We start from the raw sequence: 27,759 nt of genomic DNA on the forward strand, positions 1-27,759 counted from the left end.
CTTCAGTTTTATTTAAAATTATTTCTAGATAAATTATAAGCAACTTTTCCAAACATTTTTGAGGAACATTTGCATCACCACACGTATTGTTTATTTAAATGATCGTTTTTGCCCACTTACCAACAAAGGTCTACTGATCTAGAATAATTCACTTAGCGATTCAGCACAGTTATGTTAACAGTGTTAACATCCAAAAAACATCACAAGTGAACTTATTTTATTTGCGGTACATTTGGCCCAAGACATCTTAAACATTTGGGACTGAACACTGAATTTGTCTCATGATTTGTGCTTTACAACATTAACAAAGCACTTAAGACACTTCAACAACATTTTGACACTTACATAGATTGCAATGCAAACCACAGAAGATCACATGACCTTTGGGTTTTACAGTTATATTCAAAACACATTTTCTCTTTTCTCTTTCCTAGTGAGTTGTGCTCATCAGTAGATGCTGAAAACAAGAAATCACTAAAAGAAAAACTACCACCTAGATCCTGTCAGATGCATACTATTGCAGTGGTACTGTAATCCAATCCAACTGCACTGCTATGTTTCACTGTACACTAGATAGTAACAGTAGCTTGTTTGGAAGCACTTAAACATTTAAAAGTCATAGTTTGACAAAAAATCTAATTAACACGATTTTTCCCTCCAAATGATTACACAGTCAGTAACCCAGGCTTGGCTGATAAATTACATTTAGAGTGAGGAGAAAACTGTGTAAATATGATTTTATGCCTAGCAATGACTTGAATATAAGGGAGATTGATTGTCTTAAACTGATTTGGAAGCTACTTTACCAAAGGAAGTAATCTATTCAGGCTAAATAAGGATGTTTGCCTCTGTACATGGGGGATCTACAGCCTCTGGTTACAATATAAAATAGGTGCATAACAAGCCAGTAGCTCTCAGTTTTGGACCATTAAAACAAGATATGACATGAAAATCACAAACATACACTAAAAACAACAGGAACAATACCTTAAACAGTATTTTAACCCGTCCAGTTTGAATAAGGTCAATTTATACAGACATGCTTACTATTATCGAGGTCCTGGTTTTTGCAAGTAACCACTTGGACGTCCCAAAATCACTGGCAAATGTTGCAGCAGAGTTTTCTTTTGCCCCTGTATGTCTGTTTGGTAGCGCTATATGTGAAGGCTATCTGCATAGGGACAGAATTAGAGTTAAATAACCTATTTATAAAGTGATACTTCATATTTATGCCACTAACTGTACAATGATGTAAGACATTGTAAGCAGTAAATGACATTGTATAGTTTTATAAGGGCAATAAGAATATTCAAGATTGATATGAGTTAACAGAACATTTGTTGGATGTAGGGGAATTATTATTTTATTATGTGTTTAGTGCTTTTTTTAACATCATGTTTCAAAAATGTTGTATTTGGACACACATTCTGGGATAGTCTCTGCCTGTAAGTAGGTTTTAAGTAAACGTTGGGCTGCCCATTCAGCCGTAGCCTGGCCTGTTGTTCCTCTGTGGCAGGCAAAATGACAGATGTTTATTTGAATTCATTTAGTGTTTTTATTGTGTTTAGAATTCAGTTCAGTTCAATTTTTGTTTCACTTAATACTGATACAATCACTATGTGATCTACTCCTAATATTACCAGTAGTATAATATGATCACATTATCTTCCTTATCTCTTGATTCTTCCAATAGTTTATAAACACTTTGTTCATAATTATAGAAACTCATAAAGGTTGGCTGGAATTTACTTAGAATTTCTCCATTTACTGTTGGATTTTTAGTTTACCCTGCTATGGACATATTGAAAAGTCACTTGGCAGATAATGAGAGATGAACTAAACTAGAATGATGCTGATTGTTAGAGTAATAGTAATTACACTCTGCGTGTAAGTCCCTTTAGGAATAATGTTTCATAACAGTGTAATAAATGGAATAGCTGTTCATCACTTTAGTTTAAGGCCTCTTTAGTCAATACAATGTCATTTACTTCAAAATCTCTGTCATCCTGCAATGACTGGCATTATAAATTCTCATAAATTCTCAAAACTGCCTTTTTAGATATGTCATTCAGTGCTTATGCCTGTGCTATAAAGTTTCTATGAAGGTAGCCTTCAAATAAAGTGTCACCACCAATTTTTACATGTGTAAACAGTAACAAAAGGAGTGGGAAAATAAAAGGTAAGGTTAGGTAATAAATGTGTGTATATACATGTGTATTTTTCAGGAATATGTCTCATACTTGAAATGTTAAAATAAAAGTCAGACCTGAGAATTTGTTATTGTTATGATTGGTGCAAAATGTGTGTGTGTGTGTGTGTGTGTGTGTGTGTGTGTGTGTGTGTGTGTGTGTGTGTGTGTGTGTGTGTATTTGGTCAGGTAGAATGTCACAGTGATGAACAGGAAGGTTCTGTTGGTAAAATGTTCTAGCTGATGACATCACAGTCTGTCCACCTTGATCTGAAGGATGTCAGACAGGCCGGGTCTCTTCCTCAGAGCCTGATTCAATAAAGAAAATGGAATTAATTGGTCTGTTCATACATTATTGAATCTTTGGAATGATTAGTCATGTCCATATAATACTTGGTCACTGCAACAGATCACAATAGACTACAGGATGTATAAGGGGTGTTATGGCCAGAGGATTTCTAGTGAGGGGAATTGCTATTCAGTATTGTCTTTGCTGGGCACTAGAGGGGGCTCCAAGGCAAATCCTGAATGAATGGCCTCCCATGAAGCTTTTGTGCAAAATCGTAATTTGTAAATTCTTATTGAAAATCATTTTTGTGCAGATAAATAAACTCACAGAACAACATCAAACATCTCAACACTGCTGCCATATTTTAAGCACTTTTAAACTACGCAACTTTCTAACAGTGCCTCACTAACTTAAATGACATCAGCAAGTACCAGTAATTCTAGCTTTTTAGCGCCTAAAACTTTTTGCTGTAGAAAAACTGAAAGATACAAGCAAATTTCCTTTAATTTGTTAACGGAATACATTCTTCTGCCTTCCAAAAGTAAAAGATGTTCCTGCATAAATGGCTAGAAACACATTCCACTTTAGCTCTGTTTAGCTCTATTCACTTCCATTCACTGAGGACTCACTCAAGGGTACGCTGTATGCTGTGTTTGTCTTTTTTGTTATACATAATTTGTTATACATAATATATACATAATATACATAATATTTGATATTACATATAACATACATTTTTGTCATAATACATTATATCAAATCTCTGATATGGCTTCTATTGTCTCATTACACCATAAAAGAAGTGAACTACTGATGAGGGTCATGTAACAAGGGAAATTAAGATGAAGTATAATTATGAGTCAAATATACAATTAACAGAACAACAAACCAACAGTCAGTGGTCCATATAGCCTTAAGGCCCCTGTCATGATCACTAGTTTCATTGGCTATGTTACACCTAAGACCCACATTAAATACTATAATATAAATCCAAACACTGCCGACAAAATCTATATGGATAATTTACCTGCAAGTTGCTGACAATCTCATCAAACAACCTCTTTGCATCTTCACTCTCAGCATCCTCGAAATAATCTGCAATACTCATCTGCACCACAATATTCTTCAGCTTTACACAAACACCTGGGGAGAGAAAGTAAAACGGTCCATTTTCCTCTTCCCTTAAATATTATCGATCAACCAAGATGTAGTCCCACAAGCCAAACTTCACAGAGAGTCTGGTGCATTTTGTTGCACAACCAAGAGAAACCTACTTTGAAAGGAAGTGTGAGTGGAAGTGCATTCACACAGACGTATGGATAGCCAGTCAGAATGGAACTGACAAAATCCTGAAAGCTGAGGCCAGATTAATGTGTAGAAGATGCCACACCCTCCATTTACCAGAAGATAACCCTCAGGGCCTTCTAGGGCTTAAGAGTAGGCCTGGTGTTTTGTGGGACCTAAAAAATACATATCTGTCTGAGCAGAAAATTGGCCAATCAATGTTTTGACATTTATGCCTTGAACTTAAGGCTTAACCCTTATAGTCGGAGTTTGCCACTGCTATTTTTATGTAAGCAGAGTCCTGAGAGCAGAGCCAAGCTTATGCCCACCACTTAGTAAACTGTATAGCTAAATCATCACACCCTCTCCGCAAACAACATTTTATTGGTTAGCAATCTCACAAAAACCTGCGCATGTGGTTTCTGACTCTGTATGATATACTAACATCTAAACAGATGATGACATGCCATTCAGCGTCAGAAACCACATGAGCAAGTCTATTAAGGATCACTTAACCGCACCATTTGAGTCAGAATAGTTTTGGCTCTTGTGTGTGCATAGAACTCACTGTTAAAGTGCAGTATGGCTTTAGCAGTGACAGGTGTGGAGTTGAAGATCAGCGTCTGTAGCTGTTGCAGTCCCTCTCTGCCCAGCTCTGCTGCCCCCTCCTGGCTGATCTCGCTCATGTGGTCCAACTCCAGCACACACACACCTGCACAGTTCCTCACTGTGGAGAGACGGAAAAAAGACAGAAAGAGGAATAAAGAATGAAGGTGATGGTATTCTATACTTTAACACAGTTTTCAGTGAAGATTCAGCTGAAAGATGTAACCATGCCTGTGACTCACCCAAAGAGGCCAATCCCTGAATGCCACAGCCAGCCCCGCCCACACCCACCTGCCGCAGGTTAGGCCAACACCGGCCAATTGTCTGCAAGCAGCGATTACTGAAGCGAGTGGGCTGCTGACTGAAGATCAGAGTCATTAAATGATATGAACAGTAAGCATTTAGAATGAGGGAACAAATTAAAGCACTTTAATGTACTTTTGAGCTTATGTGCTTTTCATTACCAGACTTTTAGGTTGATAAAGATGATGATAATGATAGAGATGATAATGATGATGATGATGATGATAGAGATAATGATGATAATTGTGATGATAAAGTTGATGATGATGGTGATGATGCTGATGTTGATGATGAAGACCCACTGAAGCTGTGGTAGTGTTATGTGTAAGCTGTTGAAAATGAAAATCACAATGATGGTGATAATGATGCTAATGCTAAAGACTAATCTTGGCTTTAGTGGTGCTATGTGTAGGCTGGTGGTGATGATGATGATGATAGTGATGATGACGATGATGATGAAGTCTCAACATGGCTGTAGAGATGCTAGGTAAAAGTTAGTGATGAAGATGATGGTGATGATGATAAAGGCTCATCTTGGCCATGGTGGTGCTGTGTGTAAGCTGGTGATTAAGATGATTGATGATGATGATGATGATGATGATGTTGACATAGATGTTGATGATGATGATGATGATGGTGATATAGTTGTTGATGATGATAATGTTGATATAGATGTTGATGATGCTGATAATGATGATGATGTTTTGATGATGGTGATGGTGATGATCGTGGTGATGATGAGGCTGATGATGATGAGGATAATGATGATGATGATGATGATATAGATGTTGACTATGCTGATAATAATGATTATGCTTTGATGAAGGCTCACCATGGCTGTCGAGATGTCTGTTGGTGATGGTGACGATCGTGGTGATGATGAGGCTGTTGATGATGATGATGATGATGATGACATAGCTGTTGATGATGATGATGATAATGTTGATATAGATGATGATGATGATGATGATGATGATGGTGATATAGTTGTTGATGATGATAATGTTGATATAGATGTTGATGATGTTGATAATGATGATGATGTTTTGATGAAGGCTCACCATGGCTGTCGAGATGTCTGTTGGTGATGGTGACAATCATGGTAATGATGAGGCTGATGATGATGAGGATAATGATGATAATGATGATGATGATGATGTTGACATAGATGTTGATGATGATGATGATGATAATGTTGATATAGATGTTGATTATGCTGATAACAATGATTATGCTTTGATGAAGGCTCACCATGGCTGTAGAGGTGCTATGTGTAAGTTGGTGATATCTCTGCATCCCGCTCCTAAAGCCCAGATCACCTCCTGTCCGACGGGGTCTGATGAACTCCTAAATTCATATAAACAGAGCATAATATTAGTTGGTGTGTCCATGGAGTATGTAGATTATGTTGTCATGATAAAGATTAAATACTGTCATTCTGCCTGTGTTAAATTTTACACTCACCTGTAAGTAAGTGCACGCAGTGCTCTGCAGTGGCAGCTGACGAGCCACAGTGATCTGTCCGTCAGAATGTTGGGGCAATGCGAGATGGTCAAAGACATTAGGCACCGCCCTGCTGATTTTAGCACCGCCTCTAGACCCACCTCCAGGCAGCCCCTGTACACAGTAAAATTCAATAAAAATACTTCAGATAAAGTGTTTGTACAACGAGAAGATCAAATTGGTGTATATGTAGGTGTGTGTAAGTGGTGTGATTTATGTTCAACAAAGGAAGTCTTCTAGGTTCAATGTGATAGCTGAACATTTGCTTGGAGTTACACTAGACCAGCTCGTAACGCAGCATACACTTAGAATACTGGGCACACTCTAATGCAGGGGTATTTAATTCAAATTCAAGGTCCAGTTAGAGAAAATTTCCTCAAGCAAATGTCCGGAACTTCATAATGTCTAACTTGCATCACAACTCTGTGCCATATACTGTTTACTGACGTATACTAGTAGTTATATCTAGTTATATCAGTAGTAGTTACTACTGAATGTCAAATCAAATAAAGTACAATTCAGTAACATTTCAACAGAATTTATTCAGTTTTCTCTTTTTAGAGAACACCATGTGAATGAACTTTCTTCTGACTCACTTTCTTCTCCGACTCCTGTTTCTCGCCTCGTCCCTCCCCTGTGTGTGCGTCACTCACTCAAGTCTCAGTGCTCATCGTAATGCACAGATCTGAAAGGCTGAGTAGAGTCACGCGTGATATTTACAGCTCATGCGATTGATCTGTGAGTTTCCCAGGCCACTAAACTGGTACTGACTAGGACCACCCCGTCGTAATTAAAGAATTCTCCAGAGTTTATCGCTTATAGGTCCAGGTCTGAATAGGACAGCGTCTGGGTCCGACTCGGACCACAGCCCACCTAATAGTGACCTCTTCTCTAATGCTTTTTCTTCAGAAAGAGAAAAGGTGTGTTTCCGTGTGTGTGTATGTGTGTTTGTACCTTGTGCTCTTCTGATACTCCTCTTTACTCTCTTTCCGGTTGCGTGAGCGAGGTTTGAGGTTGTGCAGAATGAGTGACTGTGTCTGACCGCACCACTGAGACAGTGTCACCATGAACTAAACGCACACCCCAAACACACAAACACACAGAAACATATTTCATTAACACAATATGCTAAATATAAAACCATGGTGGAATTGTGCACTTTATAGAATTTTGTTTAATAGCAGTGCAAACGTCAATTTCAGAAAAACTGGGAAAATATGTGAAATGCTAATGCTAACAGAAAGCATTGATTAGTAAATTCTGCTTGACCTGATTTCCATTGAACAGTACAAAATATGAAGGACCACATTCATAGAACTCAGCAGTAATAGCCCAACGTGTGGCATTACTAGTATTTGCACATCAAGGGGACTTCGCTAAACATTGAATGGTGCAGGAAGAAAAGATTGGTTTTAATACAGTGCCAGTTAAATCTGCCGATCTGAAATCCTGCTCAAGTGAGTCCTCTTCCTCCACTGTTAGAGGGTTTGCATGACAAGTGCCTTTTAAAGGTCTTGTTTACTCAACTGAGTGCCTTAACATGCCTAACACTGTTGATTACTTGCAAGCACTTTTGTAAGGATTGTGTTATGTTGTGTTACAGAGATGTTTAAATTAAGAAAATGGGAAAAATTAGGAAAAATTGTTACGGATACTATTTATCATCACGGTTAAACTGGCCCTGTGTTTTAGAAAACTGGCACGATATCTGGTGTTGAATACGAAATCTAAATTCATGCGTATTCCAAATTTGACAAACACATTCCAAAAAAGTTGGACTTTCCTTTATACAACACTTAAAATTGTTTGGGGACTAAAGAAGTCACAAGATAGTGATTTTTTTTGACATTTTTCTGTTGTACAACTCTTCAGCTATGCAACCATAAATAGCTTTTGTTGTTGCATTTTGCAGTTCACAATGTGCCACACGTTTTCAATAGGAGCCTGGGACTGCAAGCAGGCCAGTCTAGCACCCGCACGCTCTGATTACACAGCCATAGTGTTGTAACATGTGCAGAATGTTTGAATGTACTCATGCTGCAATGAGCATGGACGTCGCTGCAAACAATGTCATGAAGGCAACATATCGCTGCTGTCGGAAGAAAACCTCGTATCTCCATTTTTGTCATTTTTCAGTTTTTGACATAATTTCAAAGGACCTGTTCCCCTTTATATTGTGTATAAATTTCATGATGAATGGAGCAAAAGAAATGGCCCAAAATGACTTGGAAAGATGTTTGGTTCCTTTAACTTGCATTAAAACTACAGTATGTTTTTTCTTTCTCCTGTAAAGCTCTAATTTGGGAGATACGAGGATTTCTTCCGACAACAGCGATATGTTGCTCTAAAATGTGCATAAAGCCTTTGGGGCTAAGAGTGCTTTCACAGATATGCAAGTAACCAATTCCACGGGCACTAATACATACTTTACATTGCTAGCAATTAGGTTTTCAACTTTTCAACTTTTACCTGGAAAACACAATGGCCATTATTTTCATAAATAATCTGACTCATCAGACCACAATCCATTTTTCCATTGTGCGTCAGTCCATTGTTGAGCTCAAACCCAGAGAAGTTGGCAGCATTTCTGGATGTGGTGAGCATATGGTTTCCACAGTGCAGAGTGTAGTGCAGTAATGAGCAGTGTTTACTGACAGTGGTTTGTCAAAGTATTTCAGAGTCCATGTGGTGATATCCATCACAGTACCATGCCAGTTTTTAATGCAGTTTCATTTGAGGGATCGAAGGTCAGGGGCATTTTACATAACTTTTTTTAGGATTAGAGGTTTGTAGAAAAGTATAAAAATATACTATTTCAATTCTATTCTAATTTCACTGAAGTGCAAGCCACTGTGTGTGGTTGTGTATGTGAGTCTGTGTTATGTGCGTTATATATGTCAGAACAGTAATACCTTTGATGAGATGCGAGCGTTCTCTAATGTTACTCTGGTCCACACTGCAGGGTGACGAGCAACACTCCACCAGTCTCTACATACCTGTAACACACATTATACATCTTATACTTTTCAGCAAGAGTAATAATAGTAATAGTAATAGTAATATTCATGTCCTACAACGAGTGTGCATATACACATTCCCCACACAAACTCACACACACTCACCTGTGCTGCAGTGAGGAGGGAGCGTGTGTCCAGGTAAGTGAAGACACAGAAAAGCCACGCCCTCATTCTCATTCGCTCTGAACATATCATTGATTCCGCAGGTCTGTTGCTATGGTGACAGGTCTGGCAGTGGAAGGCGGCATGTTCTGTTCAAAACCAGAAAAACGTACATTTCTGTACATTTCTATAGACATATATTTGTAAGTATGGTGTGTGGATGTGGGTATGTTTGTATTTTGTGTTTTCATGCACATTTATGTTCTCACACACACAAACACACACACATTTATCAATGTATCAATCAAACTTTATTTAAAGTTGGAGTACAATGAGGGTGGCGCCCATTTACAATGTAGCAGAGTTAACACTGGAATCAGGAAAAGGCTCTGGAAAACAGCATAACGTAAGTTTTTTCAACATTTTCTATTAGTTTATGGTTGTAAAAAGCTGATTGTAAGGCATTAAAACAATGCTGCAGTTTTCCCATGATCAAATGAGCAGTGCAAAAAGGTGTTGTCGTAAATAAATGTACTTTGCAGTTGACAATGGAGGTAGAATGTCATAGTTATTGAATAATACTGGTCTGAGGATTGAACCTTGAGGGACCTCAAGTTACCGATAGTAGCTTTGACTGACTTTGTCCCAGGCCCACCCACTCTTTGCTATGTTTAAGAGAAATAATATCTAATTTAGTAGGTAGCTCTGTGGTCACAAAAAATATTTTATAGACTTATAAAATGTAGGGAATAATCAACTGTATCAAAAGTTTTAGAGAGATCAATGAAAATGACTGAACACTGTTTGTTTCTATCCATGGCACTAAAAAGATCATCTAAGATGACAGTAGCAGCAGAGACTGTGCTATGCTTTTCTGTAAAAACAGACTGGTAGTCTGACAAGACTGAATTTGGAGAAATGTTTTAAGTTGATCATAGGCAGTGTGTGCTAAAATAATTGGGGTGTTGATGGTATCAGGGGCTTAAGCTACTATGTGAGAAGAGAGAGGATGAACATCATCATTGAGAGGTGCGTCCACGTTTGTATTACCAAATAAATGTCCAGTAGCTGCAAAATGAGTATTAATCTCTCTGAATATAAATCTATTGATCATTAATTAATATATAGGTTGAAATAGACAGTGATTTATTTTTGAGCAAATTAATTGTCTTCAAGAATCTGAAGGAGTTTGAAGCTGAATTTGAAAATAACTGGTAGTGAAATTCTTTGGCTTTCCTGATGTAAGAAGTACATTTAATCTTTAGCTGCCTGAATGTAAGCCATTGGTCTCTGTCTTCATTTCTTCTTGCAAGGGCTAATGCTTTTATTTCTTGCATTGAGCAAAGAAGATATTTCAGAGTTGAACCGAACATGCCTTTGTGTTACCTGTCTTGCTGTATGTTCTGTAGCGTCTGCGTGGGTGTAGATCCTCCTGTGATTCAGCAGTGTAGATGGACCAGCTGTCTGAGTCACCCTCAGTTCCGGGCTGTGTGTTGGGGGTCCAGCAGGGAGATGGAGGGGTCCTCTGTGGACCCTGGAGACCCGCACACAGCACATGGTAATATTGTGCCTCCAGAGCAGTTGGTACCCCCTCCCAGTCCACCTCACATCCCCCAGACCCAACAGACAGGGTCCGCATCCTGCTGCCACTGTACCTGCCGAGGAGATGTACAGTGCCAGAACAGATACAAATTATAAACAAAATTGTTGTAAAAAAGAGCAACACCCCTGTATACATAATTAAACCAAACTGGAGGCCTTTAATGTTTTAAAAATGCAATAATATTTTAGGATGTATGTTTAATGCATGACTTAAAAAACGTAAGAACTTTTCAGAGAGCATGATTTGGCCTACTCATTTAAAAAAAAAACTTTCATGTTCTACATGAAAAATGCATGTTCTATATGAAATAGATGTTTGAACTACCTGCTAATTGGACTGCCCATTTATAGATACAATAATTTATAAGTGAAATGATTTATAAATAAAACAGCACCCGTGCATCTAGAATAAAAGCAAATGGGGAGCCATTAATATTTGACAAATGTTCTAAAATTTTAGGATGCTTGAATGTTTTATCCAAGACGTTTTTTCTAAGACTTGTATATGAAAATAAACTTTGACCTGCTTCTGTTACAGAATAAGGCATGCATAATCTTTATGAAGTACATGCTTTATTTACCTGGCAAGTGGACTACCCCTGCGATCATACTGCGAGTAACAGCACCTTGACATCCCTGATACACTGTAGCTCCTCTGGTTGATTAGAGGGAATGAAGATAGGATTAAATGAGATAAATCCTGAAAGGAATTGTACTCTTAACGGACACATGGTGTCACTGATGAAAAGTACTGCCCTCAAGAAGTGTTAAAAGCCATTTGACTGCTAATGGCACCCCCTTGTGGAGACTTTCCAGCTTGCTGATCGTGAGTGAGTAAATGAGTTAGCCAGTCCCATGAGATGCCACTTTGCATCTAAAATACAGTTCTTGGCTTGGAGGTATGGTTCTAGGAAAACCCTTTAATTGGCATAGAATCATAACGTTGTGTCGAGGCTCTTCAAACTTTAAAAAGGCTCTTCATGTTCACATAATTTATTGGCATTTATTTTGTTAAAGAGCCATCAATTGAAAGTTTGTATAGGGAAGAAAAAGTGCTTCAGATAACCTCTTTTGGTCCCATTTGTCAGTTTGTTTTTGTAGGAACACTATATAATATGTAAAGAACTATACTAAAGCAGTAAGCCATAAGAGAGTAGTGAGTAGTGTTATTAGGCACATATGTGAAGCAGAGTAAACCCCCTTACCTAAGTTTTTGGTTTATGCTTCTATAAAATGCAGACAACATGAAATATGACTAAATACACATTTCTCAACTAATGATTTAAGTTATTATTAATAAAGATCAAGATAAACAATTATTACTGCAAGAAACTGTGTTTGCTACTTTAGAGTATGTTATTTTGCCAAAAAATCATGGACTGCTGAAAGTGGGCAAGGATCTTTCATCACCCACTCTAGTCATTTCATGAACTTTTTAACTTTTGTTATATAATACATAATACTTCACCTATCAAAATAACGCACTGTATAATGCAAAGATTTTTGCTTTAAGTAATTTTTGCTTACAAAATTATTTTCATTTGATTTCCATTAGCTCCTCTATGTATGTTCCAGTCTTATTTACCACCAAGCTGCTGCTGTTGTATGTCCTATTTCTCATGCTGGGACTAAAAAATGTCTCCCTACTCCCTACATAGTGCACTACACAGGAATTAAAATACTGCACCAAAACAGTGTATAATATGTCAATGTGTGAACAAATAACCACGTGGGATTCAGGCAAGTGTGTACATCTGCATACTGGACAAATAGTGCACTGTTTACACAATGATCCATGTGGGCAATGTAACAGTGGAGCAGTAGTATAGCATTCATTTGCTGTGAGGCAGTCATAGGTGTGTGTATGTCCAGTATTTTACAACAGCTCCAAAATGCAGATTTTAGAACTGGAACTACCTGTTGACCAAGAAAAGTAAGAACTGCAATTTGTCGTTCCAGGATATTTACATACTGAGCTTTCCATTAGAAGTCAGCACGAATATGGACACCATTCAATGGCTCAAAGGCTTATAGGACTCAAGCAGAGTTGGGTTCCAGAGCTATGGTTTAGTGGAATCAGAACTCCAGCAAGAGATGAGTCTGACTGTCTGTCTTTTAATTTGTTCATGTGGAGGATTTAGATCAAAAGGACAACTTTAGCGACACAATATAAATTGCAATTTTTATGTCATTACATCATTTTTTTGTTCATCAATTTTCTCTCACTGCAATACCCGGCATGCAAATACATCATACAACCACTGACAATCCCTGAGGTGTCAACCAATCTGGATTACTAGCCTAATCACTAACCTATGGGCTAATATATTCAACCAAGTTAGCATTAATGTAAGTCTTACCTCAGTCATTGAACAAAATCATGAAGAAAACAATGATTTTATCTTTATTCAGCACAAAATTAGTGCCAAAGACAGGTTTTTTACTCTTTCAGAGGAGGCCAGAGAACTTAAGCCATATTGATGTATATTATTTAGATAGTGAGGTTGCTACCTTGATTTGAAGACCAGCCACCACCAGCCAACAGAACAGCTTTGGTATTCCTTGGTGTAGATTCTACAGACTTCTAGAACTGAACTTCTACCCAGAGAATAACAAATCCTCTGGACAGCTCTTCATTTTTTGTTTCAAATCACACTGATGCATGAGCATCACTTTTACAGAATGTGCACGTTTGACCATGTTTACTGATGCTTTTCTCATAGGTGTCAAATATCACTTTAGTTACTGCTCCTACTGAAAGACACTCCTGCCATCCATACCCCAATCATCTCACATTTCCTCAACCGGGCCTGCTCATCGTCTTTATAAATGCCACTGAGCTATTGCTCAATTGCCTCATGCAGTAAACCTGTCTAGAAGCATCTGCACTTATTCGGGATTTTCCTTTCATTTCTCATCCGTCCATATCTGTAAACAACCATTAGGGACACATGCATTTTTCTAATGTGAAATACAGCCACTAAGGTGCTGTGAAAAGTCCAATTTTACAAGCTAATGCTTGAGATGACATGCAGTTTTTGGTGATGGTGTCACCATCCTATTAATACCAATCATGCTTTTAAGAGTGATATCACAGCTCCAGATTACAGTGCTACACTGAAATGAGCTCCTACCTGATACGGTGGTCCTCTGGGAGCTAGTGGTCCGTGGAGCGATGGCATGTCAGTGGGTGTGTGTGAGAGACTATGTAGGTTTTGCAGCTGATTCTCTGCTCTCTCTGCTCGCTCCAGGAGATCCTCAATGAAGCTCTGCAGGCGGATCTTAGCGCTTGCTTCCCTGAAAGCAGTTTCTCGCACAAACCTGTCCAGCTCACAGACCTCCCTGATACACACACACACACACAAACACACATGCAATATTTTTCTGTGAGGGAGCTTTAGCGACATTAAACTTCTGAATTAAATTCAGACATCTCGCTCCTATCACCACTGTAAACAACTGTTTTTTTTTTTTTTTTTTTTTTTTTTTTTTTTGCCTGTCTTGTCTGGCAGATTTGCAATCAGAATTATGGTCAGACTGCGTTACTGTGCCAAACAGATTTACTTTTCCAAAATGAGCACTATAGATTATAGGCTCATCTTGTCAGTGTTTCTTTTTCTTTATTTATTTTTTAATTATTTGATTTCATTTTGTTTATACATTTGATATTTTAATGAAAATGTGTTAGCATCATGCCAGACTTGACAGGCCAGGGGAATCTGTAAAGAAGGGAGAGGAGAGATAAGCGGGGGGGGGGGGGGGGTAAAAAAGGGAAATAACATAAGGGCAGAAAAAAAGAAAAACACAGCGCAAATGCCACGGCGATGGTTCACCAACTGCTGCTCCTGAGAAAAGAGAAGAAAGTGTACCTGAGACGTACAGCACTTGGAGATACTACACAAATGACTGTGATGTATGTGTATGTGAGTGTGTGTGTTTGTGAGTGCAGTACAGTATAAATTTGTCACAAGATGCACTCAATATCGAGGGCAGAAAGCTGCGACAACATCCCCCCAGAGGCCAGAGGAAGGCAGAGAAAGACCAGGGAATCCCGCCCGCCGCGGCCCCCCCCGGAGCAGGGGAGACCCTGGGCCGTATCTCCCAGTGACCCCTGCATGCCCATCCCAGCGGAAGGGAGTGGGGGACTCCGGACAGCACCCCCCCCAGCCATGGAGCGCAGGTCCAGGGGAACCAGAGGAACCAGAGCCGCCCCCAGGATGCCCCTCCCCATCAAAAGGCCAGCCAGTAACAGTTTGTATATGGATGCATACATGGGACGAACGTGCACACGTGCGGGGGGGCGCACACACGGGAGGAACATGCACAACTGCACACGAGTCCGAGGGCGCACGCCAGGGAAGAATGCGCGCGGGCGCACAGACGCCCACACCCACCCAACCATACAATGCCACATGGCTGGCACCGCCATACCGGCCACCCTCCGCGGCCACACCCCCAGAACGCCAGGAATGCCCCCGGCCCAGCCCCTGTTCCGGCGTTCAACACCCCGCCCCGGTAGGGAGCAGGAAACGGGTGAGGGATGACCTTCCCACCCTTCCACCTCCAGTGAAGTGTTGAGTGCAGGAGTTGGTGTATATGAATGTGGGGTAGTGTGTGATACTATGGTGTAGTTAAAATTGGGGGGACAGGTGTGTAGGCAAACATGGGCTAAGCACCGGGCCACTGGTCTGCAGTGTCCATCTACACCGTCCCCTCAAAAGCCCTGAATGTCTAAAGTGCAGTAAAAACTGAGGGACAGACAGTCGTCAGGAGATGAGTGAGGCTATGACAGCGGGTCGACCTCATTGACCCCCGGCAACATGCCTGCCCCCAGGATCCTAAATGTATGAGTACTGTGTGTGTTTGTGTGTGTTTGCTTGGGTGGGGGAGTAATGTATGTATGTGTATGTGTGTGTGTGTGTGTGTGTGTGTGTGTGTGTGTGTGTGTGTGTGTGTCTGGGGGTGGATGGAGGGGGGGTATGTAGGTCCAGAGGCAATGATCCTCTGGAAGAGGAGAGCCAGCTGACTAGCTGGCTCATGAGGCTCCGCGTTTCACTGTCCCCCCGCTCGAGGCAGGATGAGGTCGGCCCGGGGAGGTCACGGAGACACCCTATGCCGCCACCCCGCCCAAGCCTGCACCTCCCCCACCGCAGAGAGCAGCCCGCCCAGCAACACCAACCACACAGCACCACATGCCCATGCGAACGCGGGCGTCCGCACATCCACACCCCCCCCCCCCCACCGCACACACCCCCGGACCCACACACAGCCCCCCCCCCCGCGCACACACACACCCCCACACATACACACACCCGTCCCACATATACATCTACCCTCATGTGTACCCACACATTCACTTAGACATATATGTACACCTAGACACATTCATCCTCTATATACACCCACACATCCACCTGCTCTCATATATACACCTACACATAGACCCCCACATCTATATACACCTGTACCGAACCATTCCAGTCAAACAACAACAGACATCAACGAGACAGAAGACAAGCTGGCCTGAGTCAGGAACCCATTGCCCCCAGTCCACCCCACACCCCCCCCACTGGACACCGCCCCACCCCCGCCACTCAGGCACCCCAGAACCCCAAGGCACAGACCCGACGCCCCGACGCAAGGTCAACCCGCCCCACCCGGTGGTGCGCCCGCACCACCATCCCCGCAAGCCATCCCCGCACGGGCAGGGACCCAGCATGGGGTCGGGCGGCTCTAAGGCATCGGGCCCCGGGTCCCGCCACTAGCCCCGAAGGGGAGGCTAGATACCCTACCCAGGGCCTGCACCCGCCCTCCACGCATCCCCGGACCTGCACCCGAGGCAAAACGGCGGCGCCCCCCGAGCCCCCACCCATCCACCACCAACCAGGGCAAGCACACAGACACCCCAGGTCAGCCGCCGAGGCCCCCCAGCTTACTCAGGAAGTTACCGACACAAGCAGTCATCCCAGAGTCAATTCCCAGCCACCAACTAGGCCACCCGGGAGATGAAACCACAGCCAACCACCCCGACTTGATCAGTGGGAGCCAAAGAGAGTTAAATTCCTCCAACTGGTTTTTAGAGGAAGCAGACATTCTTTCCAGACTAATGTGATCAAATAATAAATTTTTGTAAAGAGTAATATGTAGATCTTTTTTTTGCTTCCAGTTAATGAAGATGGTTTTCTTGGCGATGCATAGGGCAGTGAGAACTATGTGTGATGTATTTGCATCCATAACCAATTCACTGACGTCTCCTAAGATGCACAGTCTGGGTGAGGTTGGGATGCAACATTTAAGCCACGTGGACAAGTCTGTACATATCCTGTGCCAGAACATCTGAACAGGCCTACAATCCCATATAGCATGCAGATAGTTATCGGTTACATTGGCTGTACAGTGGGTGCATATGTTTGATTGTGCTAGGCCCATTTGGAACATCCTTTGTCCTGTATAATGTACTCTATGAAGGACTTTGTATTGTATAAGTTGTAAGTTGGGGCTTTTACTTATTTTGAAGATATTTGAACATATTTCTATCCAAAAGCTTTGATCTTGATTGATAGAGAGATCACGTTCCCATTTGGCTATCGGGAGGGAGATTGAGTCATCAAATTTTAATAATAATTTGTACAGTTTTGATAATAATTTAGGGGTACATAAATTTAAAAATTCAGTTACCCATGTTGATATTTCCAGATTTAGTTGGTTGGGATTAAATCTCTCTTGAATGATGGATTTCAATTGTTGATATTCAAGAAATTTACTGTTGTTTATTCCATATTCTGATATGAGTTCCTGGAATGTGATAAAGTTTCCCTCTTTAATAACATGTTCTAAATTTTTTATTCCCTTTTCACGCCATGATGTGAAATTTAGTACTTTCTTATTCTGACAAATGTCTGGATTGTTCCAAATGGGTGTTAGTTTGCATGGAATAAGTGGAGACCGAGTTAGTTTTAGAAATTCCCACCAGGCTGTCAGTGAGCTATTTATACTGAGGCTTTTAAAAGCGTCGTGGCGCTTAATATTAGAGCTAATGTAAGGTAAGTCTGAGAGTTTTGTTTTTCTACAGAATGCTTGTTCTAGGTCCAACCATGGACTGTCTAGTAAGTCAGGTTTGATCCATTTTGAAATGTATTGTAATCTATTGGCTAAGAAATAATTATAAAAATTTGGTAGTTCTAAACCACCATTGTTTTTCGGCTTTTGTAGAGTTTTCAGACTTATTCTTGATGGCTTATTTTTCCATAAGAATTGTGAGATGTTTGAATCTAAGGACTTAAACCAAGCAGCAGGGGGTTTATTTGGGATTAGTGAGAATAAATAGTTGATTTTTGGTAAAACCATCATTTTAATGGTAGCGACTCTCCCCATGAGTGATATAGGTAAGGCGTTCCAACGTTTGAGATCATCTTCTATTGTTTTCAGTAAAGGGATATGATTTAACTGCACTAAGTCTGAAAGCCTAGCAGAGACATGTATGCCTAAATATCTAATATTACCTGATTGTAGTGGAATGGCGGTTGTGTTCTGGAAACTACAGTTTATAGGCAAAACTGTTGATTTTCCCCAGTTGATGGAATAATCTGATATAGAAGAGAAGCTATCTATTAGTCTAATTGTATTCGGGAGAGAAGCTTGGGAGTTTTCCAGGAAAAGTAATACATCATCTGCATAAAGACTTATCTTGTGGTTTGTAGTTTCTGTGTTAATTCCTTTAATATTTGTATTTTGTCGAATTGCTGCTGCTAATGGCTCAATGAAGATAACGAAAAGTGAGGGTGATAGTGGGCAGCCCTGCCTGGTGCCCCTCTGCAGAGTGAAGCTTTGTGAAGTGATATCGTTTGTCCTAACACGTGCACTAGGAGAGCTATGTAAGGTTTTGATCCAGTTTGTGAAGGTTGAACCAAATCCAAATTTGTGTAGGACTGCTAATAAATATTTCCAGTTTACCCGATCAAATGCCTTTTCTGCGTCTAAAGATACAATGGTTGTTTCTAATTTGTTAATTGTGCAGTAATCTATTATGTTTACTAGTCTGCGTGTGTTATTGGCTGATTGTCTACTCTTGATAAAACTTGTCTGGTCAGGATGTACTATAAGTGGAGTGATTTCCTCTAATCTTCTGGCAAGGACTTTGCAAATAATTTTAAGATCTACGTTTATGAGTGAAATTGGGCGATAGCTAGAAGGCAGTGTAGGGTCTTTGCCTGGTTTAAGAAGTAGGCTAATGTCAGCAGAATTCATGTCTGGGGACAGTACGTTCTCATTTTGAATTTGAGTTACCATTCTGAAAAAGGTTGGTTCTAGCACAGACCAGAATTCTTTGTAGAACTCTACTGGAAATCCATCTGGGCCTGGGGCTTTGTTATTTGGTAGATGCTGCAGGGCTTCATGTAATTCGGATAAAGCAAGTGGTGAATCCAGTGCAACAACTTGTTCATTTTTCAGCTTGGGGAGATTTATATTATTAAGAAATTCTTCAATAGCTGCGTTAGAAGGATTAATCTGTGATGAATATAAGGTTTTGTAAAACTCTTTAAAAGCTTTATTTATTTGTTGTGGATCATGAGTAATGTTTCCAGTTGAGACTTTAATAGAAGAGATAGTTGTTTTTTCTTTATTTAGCTTTAACTGGTTAGCAAGGAATTTTCCGGCTTTATTGCCATGTTCAAAGTTCTGCCAACGCAACCTTTGCAGTAAAAATTGTGTCTTTTTGTCTATTATTTCATTTAATTCTAGTTTGAGTTTTCTCAGCTTGCTCATTGTGTGTTCTTGTGGTGAAGCCGCATGGGCAGCTTCTAAGGATTTTATTTTTTCTTCCAATTCTAATACCTGTATTTTTTCTTTTTTTTTCTTATGTGTGCAGTAGGATATTATCTTCCCCCGCATTACTGCCTTTCCTGCTTCCCAAAGAACACACGGTGACCACTGTAAACAACTGTAACTCAGCAAGTTGGGCATTTTGCATTAAACTACTCTGAAAGACTTTGCTTACATCTAGTTATGTAGAAATTTTAAAAATCAGTGAATTTCTCCTGTTATTTGCCATGTAAAATCTCTCAGCGCCCTCAGTTCAACAGAGCTCAACATTTTATATCATTTTTGTTTTCTCTCTCTACAATACCCAGCATGCATTACACACATACATCAAACAACCACTGAGAATCCCTGTGGTATCAACCAATCTGGACTACTAGCATCAGTACGTCACACCTCAGTCAGTGAACAAAATCATAAAGAAAACATCTTTATGCAGCACAAAATGGGCTCCAGAAGCATGTTTTACACTGTCAGCCAGAGAAAAGAACATAGCAATGTAGCTTACCTTGCTTATTTCTGTTTTTAGCTTGTTGTCGAGGTTATCTGAAGTGAATTTGAGCAAGCCAGGGTCTAGTGTTTTAAAAGTTCCTACCCTTTTCAAGATACATCATTAGAAGAGGGTTTTCCCAAGTCTTTAAAGACTAAAGACTACTATGGCAGCACTGTACGATGCGAGTAAGCATATTTGCAATAGATGTAATGATGGTTATTTAATTTTGGATGGACTGTCCCATTAACCTTGACTAGGTATGAAGAGTGGTGAGTAGTGTCAGGCTGCCTCTGAGAATAATTTCTATTAATACTATAAGAAGAACATTGCTCAGTTGATCAGAAACACCTGCCTTGTAGCTCCACCTTGCTGGTGTGGAGTTAGAGACTGTAGCCCATCTGTTGATGGACAGTTTATTTTAGTCATCCAGACCTTCAACACTGGTCTGAATCTGACCATGGAGCCACTCTTGGCTTTTGGATATTTTAGAGCGCCGGTCTCTAAATAACAGTGACAGTCTGCTTTGTTTGATATACTCATACCATTGTGACACTCACTGCCAGCGTCACTGCTGTACTGAGAATGGACCACCACCCAAACAATATCTGGTCAACAGTGATTTATAAATTGACCAATGAAGAAAGCTAGAGGGGAGCCGATAGATTGTGCACAATGGGATCTCTAATCGTGGACCTATCTAGTGGATTGATAGTTTTGGTGTAGCATGTCAAGTGGTCAGTGAATAGATGTATGAGGTCATTATTTCTACTGGCAAGATCAGTGAGTGGATATACAAGTAGGTGGTTCAACTAACGTGGTCAGTGAGTGGACGTATGAGGTATATGTTTTTAGTATCATGGTCAGCAAGTGGACATATGAGTAGGTGTTTCAGCTAATGTGGTCAGTGACTGGAAGTATGAGGCAGGTGTTTCTTTTAAGGTTGTCAGTGACAGCACATATGAGTAGGTGTTTCTGCTAATGTGGTCAGTGACTGGATGTAAAGGGGGGTAATAGGTGTTTCTAATATGGTCAGCAAATGGATGTATGAGTTAGATGATTCTAATGTGGGCAGTGAGTGAACGTATGAGGTAAGTGTTTCTAATAAAGGCGATTCCCTTCTCTTGTAAAGTGTATAAGCAAGTGTTGCTGAGATATTGCTAACCTACTTACATAAATAGATCAGACGCTATGGGCTGGATGGCCTGTATGCACAGGGACGCATGCAGGGAGCGTGAGAGACCTGGGGTACTGTCCTGCTGCCCTGTCAAGTTGCATATCTAATGCGGCAGTGAGGCAGACACCCATGGAATGGGACTCCAGTGAATGCTGCCATGGCAACAAGAGACTAATTCCAGCACTATATGGTTGTAAAAAAGTGCAGGCAACAGAAAGCAGAAGTCTACTCATGTTCTCAGACACATGTGGAGAACACAGTCAAGTAAATGAAATAAGGAATGGATCCATGTTGAAGTTGTCAACACCCTCCAGAATGACTGGTGTATTTGATAAAGTGAACAATAACCATTGTCTTTTGTTTTGATTAGTATCAGCTTAAACTGTGTATGGAAGAAATTCCAACAAAGACTTGCAGCAGGCCAAAAGACTTGTAGTCCATTACATCTGCACAAACATGTCAACACAATAAAAATAACAAAATCTGAATTTCTATTTTATATTATATTTTGCACTACATCATGACAAATGGACCAGTGGAAATAGTCCAAAATGACTTTCAATAAATACTTGTTAAGTTAACTTTCAAGGAAAGATGGAATTGTTTTCCCTTCTCTTGTAAAGTTACTTTTTAGCAGTTTCAAGGTTCAATGTTGAAAGCATGGTAAAAACTAGCAAATAGATTATTCAAGTGTACGCAGTGTTGAATATTGTCACGATTGGCCCCTCCCAGTCCTGACCATGTGTTTGTGTTTTGGTTTAGCCCATGTGCATTTGTTTTGTTTTCCTAGTCCGGCCCCTTGTTTTGGTTACTCTGCCCCTGATTGTCTCCACCTGTGTTTCCACCTGTTACTCATTTACCCTTATGTATTTAAGCCCTGTGTTTTTCCCTTTCTGGTTACTGGTCTTTGTTTGAATTGTTTGGTTGTATGCTCATGCTGTTTGATTTGTTTGGTCTGTTTTCCCATTGTAGATTTCAGTCTGTGTTTATTGCATCATGTCTGTACCCAAATCGATCTGTGTTGGCTACATGAACCTGGACTGTCTTGACCATGACCCTGGATTTGCCCTGAATAAAGGTCGCTTACCTCTGCATATGCGTCCGCCTCCTCGCTCCCCGGCATTACAAATATGTTATTACCAGGCAGACTTTTGCATTTAACAGATTATTTTAACATAATGTTCACATTGATAAAATATCAGCTATTCATCTAAAATCTCCAGCTTTTTGATAATTTCCATGATGCATATACTTATAGGATTTTCATGGCTTTGCAAAAGCATTGATGATCCACCACCATACTTCTTTTGAAATTAGACTCTTTGTAGGAAAATTTGGACATTGTATCTTATTGATACAGCACCCAATGCAGACACAGGCATGCTTATAGAAGTCTTAAGACTAAGGCTCTTTCTACAAGAAAAGGGGGGGTACTTTAATGGAGAGCGATACAGTGGACTCTAGGGGGCGCATATGCTGCATATACAAAGTAATGTATTTCAAGCTGAGTTTGAGCATATGAAGGCACAGCTTAAATATTTTCTTTTTTGCGTTTATGTTTTTATCAAAATCTGATTTCAAAGTATAAGTTAATCAACCAAAAGCTGCTTATGAACTTGGATTTATTGCGCTGCATGCATCACACAAATCACACCAGATTTTTAGACTTGTGGTAAAAAGGAAATATTGGAATCTGAAACCTTTGTGTTTACTGTTATAATATAACTTACTCACTTTGCATTTTGTGGTGCTAAGTAATTCTGTGTTATTTTAGGCTAGATTTGTTCCTAAATTGGATTCACACCAATTTTTTGTCTAATATTTGATTGAGTATTTTCTGTACATATCATTCAATACAGATACCCATATTAGATTTATGCCATGTCTCATCCCAATACATGCAACACATTTTCATATTCACATTCATACGAATATAAAAATGTTCTTTAATATATGCCAACATAAAGGGAGTCTTCTTATTACAAGCAGCATTTCTATTGCTTCATTCCTCATGAAATATTCAAACAATGTAAAGGGAAGCTGAAAAAACACTGGGGGAAAAATATTTTGATATTATATGACAATGTAAACACATATATGAACTTACTGATGCTTGAGGTTGAGCTCCTCCTCCCTCTCCATCAGCTCATGCCTCAGGCTGGCCAGCATCTCCACAGAAACGTCCACCTGCCGGGCCAGCTCAGCCGCCCTCTCCTCCGCTTCTCGCTTCTCTCTCTCCATCCTCTCACTCTCCCTTCTTGCCCTACGCACCTCCGCGCTCCTCCTCTTCACCTCATCCTGCAGCACTCCCAGTCGAGTGGACACCCTCTGCTGGACCTCCAGAGCCAGCTGCTGCAGCCGGGCCTCCACCGCCAGCCTGCCCAGCCAGGGCACACTCAGCTGGGCCACCACCTGCTCCGAGCGTGCCTCAGTAGACACCGCCATGGCCATCAGTGGGGAGAGGGAGGGGGCATGTCTGCGAACGAGGAGCTGACGCAGAGGAACCGCGGCTGAAGAGGCCAAGCTCAGAGCATCCAGAAGCTCCAGACGTAAGGGGTGGCTGATTGGACTGCTCCCTAAAGACGAGCACTGCTGTTGAGCTGAAAGAGCCACAACAGCTCCCTCTGACTTTCGCCTGGGGGTCACACAGATCTTCTTGCAGGTGTGGCTTATCTGCAGGTCTCTGAAACCACATGCCTCTCCACAGTCAGGACAACACATTGATGGCCCAGTGGTGGTTGACATTGTGTGCTACATATGTGTACAAAAACAACCAGACAACAAGTACACAATTAATTATTCTTTCTCACTTCATTATTTTCTACTACTGAAGTTTGACAAAAAGGTCAATTATAGAGCTTTTTTATAGAGACCACCCGTCATTCTTTTTATTTCAAGAGTGGTCTACCACATCTTGCATGGTGATTAGGAGTTCCATTTTCTCTGTAGAGTTTAACCATTTTTTGAACTTGGAACTTGGAAATAGTTTTCACTTTTTTGGAAATGACATAAACAAAGGGTGGCCTCTGACAATCTTACAGTACTACATGCTTCCCATCTGTTTCTTTCTCTCTGTGTTTTCTTATCTCTTTCCTTCCTGTGTTGTATAACTGGAACAATATGGTGTGTGTTAACGTTAACAGAAAGTGATGCAGTAATGTGATAAAACGAGACTGGTGCAGAGCAGTAATTAGGTCACAGCTTGTATTCAATATGGAGGTGGTGGTGATACCTCTCCCCCCAACACATCTGAAGTGTCTGTCTGCTGAGCACAGGATTGAAGACTCTCTTTCTCTCTCTCCTGCTCTCTCTGTGTTTTATATATATGGATGTGTTATGTAGTGGCTTCCGCTCTGTTAAAGTCACTTTTTAATAATTCATGTGCACATACATCCAGAATGAGCTACTATTCTTGCTCCTGTCTTACTGGCTTATGCACGGTGTACTGTGTGTGTACTTGTGTTGTAGTGTACGTGTGTGAGTGTGAGTTTGTGAATAGATGTGTGAGTTTATGTGTGCGTTTATATATGTGCGCACAGGTGTGTGTGTGTGTGTGTGTGTGTGTGTGCATAGATGTGTGTTAGTGTGTGTGCATAAGTGTGTGTGTGTGTGTGCGTGCAGGCGCGCACGCGTGTGTATTTCAGCCTGTGTCCTCAGGCGCGTGCGGAAGGGGGATCAAAGCTGCCCCAGTGATGTGCTGGAACGTTAACAGCCCGCGCAGGGGGAGAGCGCGCGCTCCTCCGGTCTGCACGTTATGAACGCTTGACTGGCATGCAGACAAAGCCTCTGCCCTCTCCGCGTGCCACCGCGGCACGAGACCCTCTCTCTGATCCAAATCAAGTCTCACTGCACATCCAAACCCCACCTGAGACAGTTTACAGCAAGTAAAACCATCTTCTCTTTCCAACAGTCCAGTTTCTAACCGTGCTGATTACACATGATCAGAGCTCCCCGCGTGGCCCGCACCCCACACCTTACAGTAAAACGACATTATTAACCATCCCACTAAAAAACACAAAACTGAGGAAGCACTGGGGGAAGCTGCTCGTGCATTGCAATAGTCTGACATCCTATATGGTCAGGCCGACGCAGCCCACCCCAACCCCCCTCATTCCTTGTAGGAAAAACAGAACAAAACAAAGAAACCAGGCTGTCTCTCTAACTGAAGAGCAGACTATTCTTCCTGCTTCAAACGAGCTTTAAATACAACCGGTACTCACTCAGTCTCCTTTCATCTCTGTCCCTCCCACCGCGCAAGCAGACCGAGCTCAGCTGATGCTGACGGAACTGTTCATATGTCCTTCCGTTACTCTCTTTTTCCCCTCATAGAGGACAGGAAAGTGGCGGCGAGGCCCCTCGCGCTTTTCCCTCCGTGTTAAATAGTCTCGTGCATCTCTCAGGGCCGCCTGTGACGTCACATGGCGCGCTCTTGGCTCGGTCAGAGCGCGAGGACGCCGCTGCGCGCGACCAACATGGACTTAGTTGAAGACCGGAAAAGCTACGCAAACCGGCGCCCATACAGCGGTGAGGGTTTTCATCCACCCGTATTCAGGCAAGCCCGCCTTGGGATTGGCCCGCCACATTTTTCCTGCCCTGTGATTGGCTAGTATCTCGCCTCTTTAGCCCAGATTGGCTAACACGATCTCACCACCTGGGTTTGTAATCGCTGTCTGGCCAGCACCATGGACAGCTACAGCGGCGCCGCTGCGTGCTTAACGCCTTTTCCCACCCGTATTCCAACACACCCCACCTAAGATTTCCTCCGAGCGCGCCGCTTTCTGCTGTGTGATTGGCTATCAGCACACTGACTACGAGTAGGGCTACACGTCACTAGCCAATCAATGTTACAAGTGCATGAAATGGAGCACTTGGAGCCAATCTGAAGGGTTTTGTCGGAAAACGGAAGAGGAAAAAATAACAGTAACGCCCCAGATACAGGACACGTCACACTCCGGCTTCCTCTGGGCTTGAGCGTCGCTGTGCTCAGACAGTCCTGAAACTGAGAGCGCTTAATGTCTGTTATGGACCTCAAAGAGACCTCGAGGTGCGCTCACGCACCCGAAGATCCGGAAAGCCACGGGACATAACGGCAGGGGGCGCTGTAGAGGTCTAACTAGAAAAAAAGTACAGTGCGTAAACTCCAGTAAAGCTCATTGATTGATTACTAAGGGATCAAGCTGCGTTCCAGAGATGGGCAGAGGAGCCTAAAACCATAATCAACTGAATGTATTGTTATTTCAATGAAAGGACGATTAAGAATACAAGAAGCTCATTAAACAGCTCAAAGTATCAAGTGAAAAATAAAAGAATTTCTCGTGTACTGAGTTCCTTACCTGCAGAGGAACATCACAGCGCATCTTTCAGCGCCGAAAACGGGGTTTGTTCGGAGCTTCTCTTCTCTTTTGCTCTAAAAGGGTAAAGCTGAGGAATGTGAAGTATGTGAGCTACTGTAAAGCAGCCCACGCGCTGAACCAACAGGACAGTATTAGGCACTAAATGTTAAAGGAGACATGTATATCAGAGCAAGCATTACCATATGAAGTTCATATAAATTGCTTAAAAGGTTGCTTTAACTTTACATGATTTTCAGAGAGAGAGAGGGGGGAGAGAGAGAGACAGAGAGAGAGAGGGAGAGGGAGAGAGAGAGGGAGAAAGAGAAAGAGAAAGAGAGAGAGAGAAAGAGGGAGAGAGAGAAAGAGGGAGAGAGAGAAAGAGAGAGAGAGGGAGAAAGAGAAAGAGGGAAAGAGAAAGAGAAAGAGAAAGAGGGAGAGAGAAAGAGAAAGAGAGAGAGAGAGAGAGAAAGAGGGAGAGAGAGAGAGAAAGAGGGAGAAAGAGGGAGAGAGAGAGAGAGAGAAAGAGGGAGAGAGGGAAAGGGAGAGAGAGGGAGAAAGAGAAAGAGGGAAAGAGAGGGAGAGAAAAAGAGAAAGAGAGAGAGAGGGAGAGGGAGAGAGAGAGAAAGAGGGAGAGAGGGAAAGGGAGAGAGAGGGAGAAAGAGGGAAAGAGAAAGAGAGAGAAAGAGGGAGAGAAAAAGAGAAAGAGAGAGAGAGGGAGAGGGAGAGAGAGAGAGAGAGAGAGAGAGAGAGAGAATGAGGGAGAGAGAGACAGAGAGAAATGGAAGAGAGTAAGGGAGAGAGAGAGACAGAGAGAGACAGAGAGAGAGGAGAGAGAGAGAGAGAAAGAGAGAAAGAGAAAGAGAGGGACAGAGAGAAATGGAAGAGAGTAAGGGAGAGAGAGAGACAGAGAGAGACAGAGAGAGAGGAGAGAGAGAGAGAGAGAGAAAGAGAGAAAGAGAAAGAGAGGGACAGAGAGAAATGGAAGAGAGTAAAGGAGAGAGAGAGACAGAGAGAGACAAAGACAGAGAGAGAGAGAGAGAGAGAG

General features: G+C 41.5%; 1 protein-coding gene across 1 annotated transcript; it reads right to left on the minus strand.

Moving 5' to 3' along the window:
• si:ch73-290k24.5 (F-box only protein 41) lies at positions 1-26,070 on the minus strand. The gene is made up of 14 exons (XM_037541528.1): positions 25,602-26,070; positions 23,489-24,132; positions 14,029-14,236; positions 11,476-11,549; positions 10,679-10,947; positions 9,296-9,441; positions 9,086-9,169; positions 7,128-7,243; positions 6,135-6,287; positions 5,922-6,017; positions 4,610-4,728; positions 4,330-4,488; positions 3,505-3,620; positions 1-2,497 (listed from the first exon to the last, which is right to left on the minus strand). Exons 2-14 carry the CDS (start codon positions 24,124-24,126, stop codon positions 2,438-2,440), a joined length of 2,238 nt encoding a protein of 745 aa, XP_037397425.1. The 5' UTR covers positions 24,127-24,132; positions 25,602-26,070; the 3' UTR covers positions 1-2,437.
• Positions 26,071-27,759: the final 1,689 nt, after the last annotated feature.

Source organism: Pygocentrus nattereri, chromosome 9 (genome assembly GCF_015220715.1).
Source record: "Pygocentrus nattereri isolate fPygNat1 chromosome 9, fPygNat1.pri, whole genome shotgun sequence".
NCBI lineage: Eukaryota > Metazoa > Chordata > Actinopteri > Characiformes > Serrasalmidae > Pygocentrus > Pygocentrus nattereri.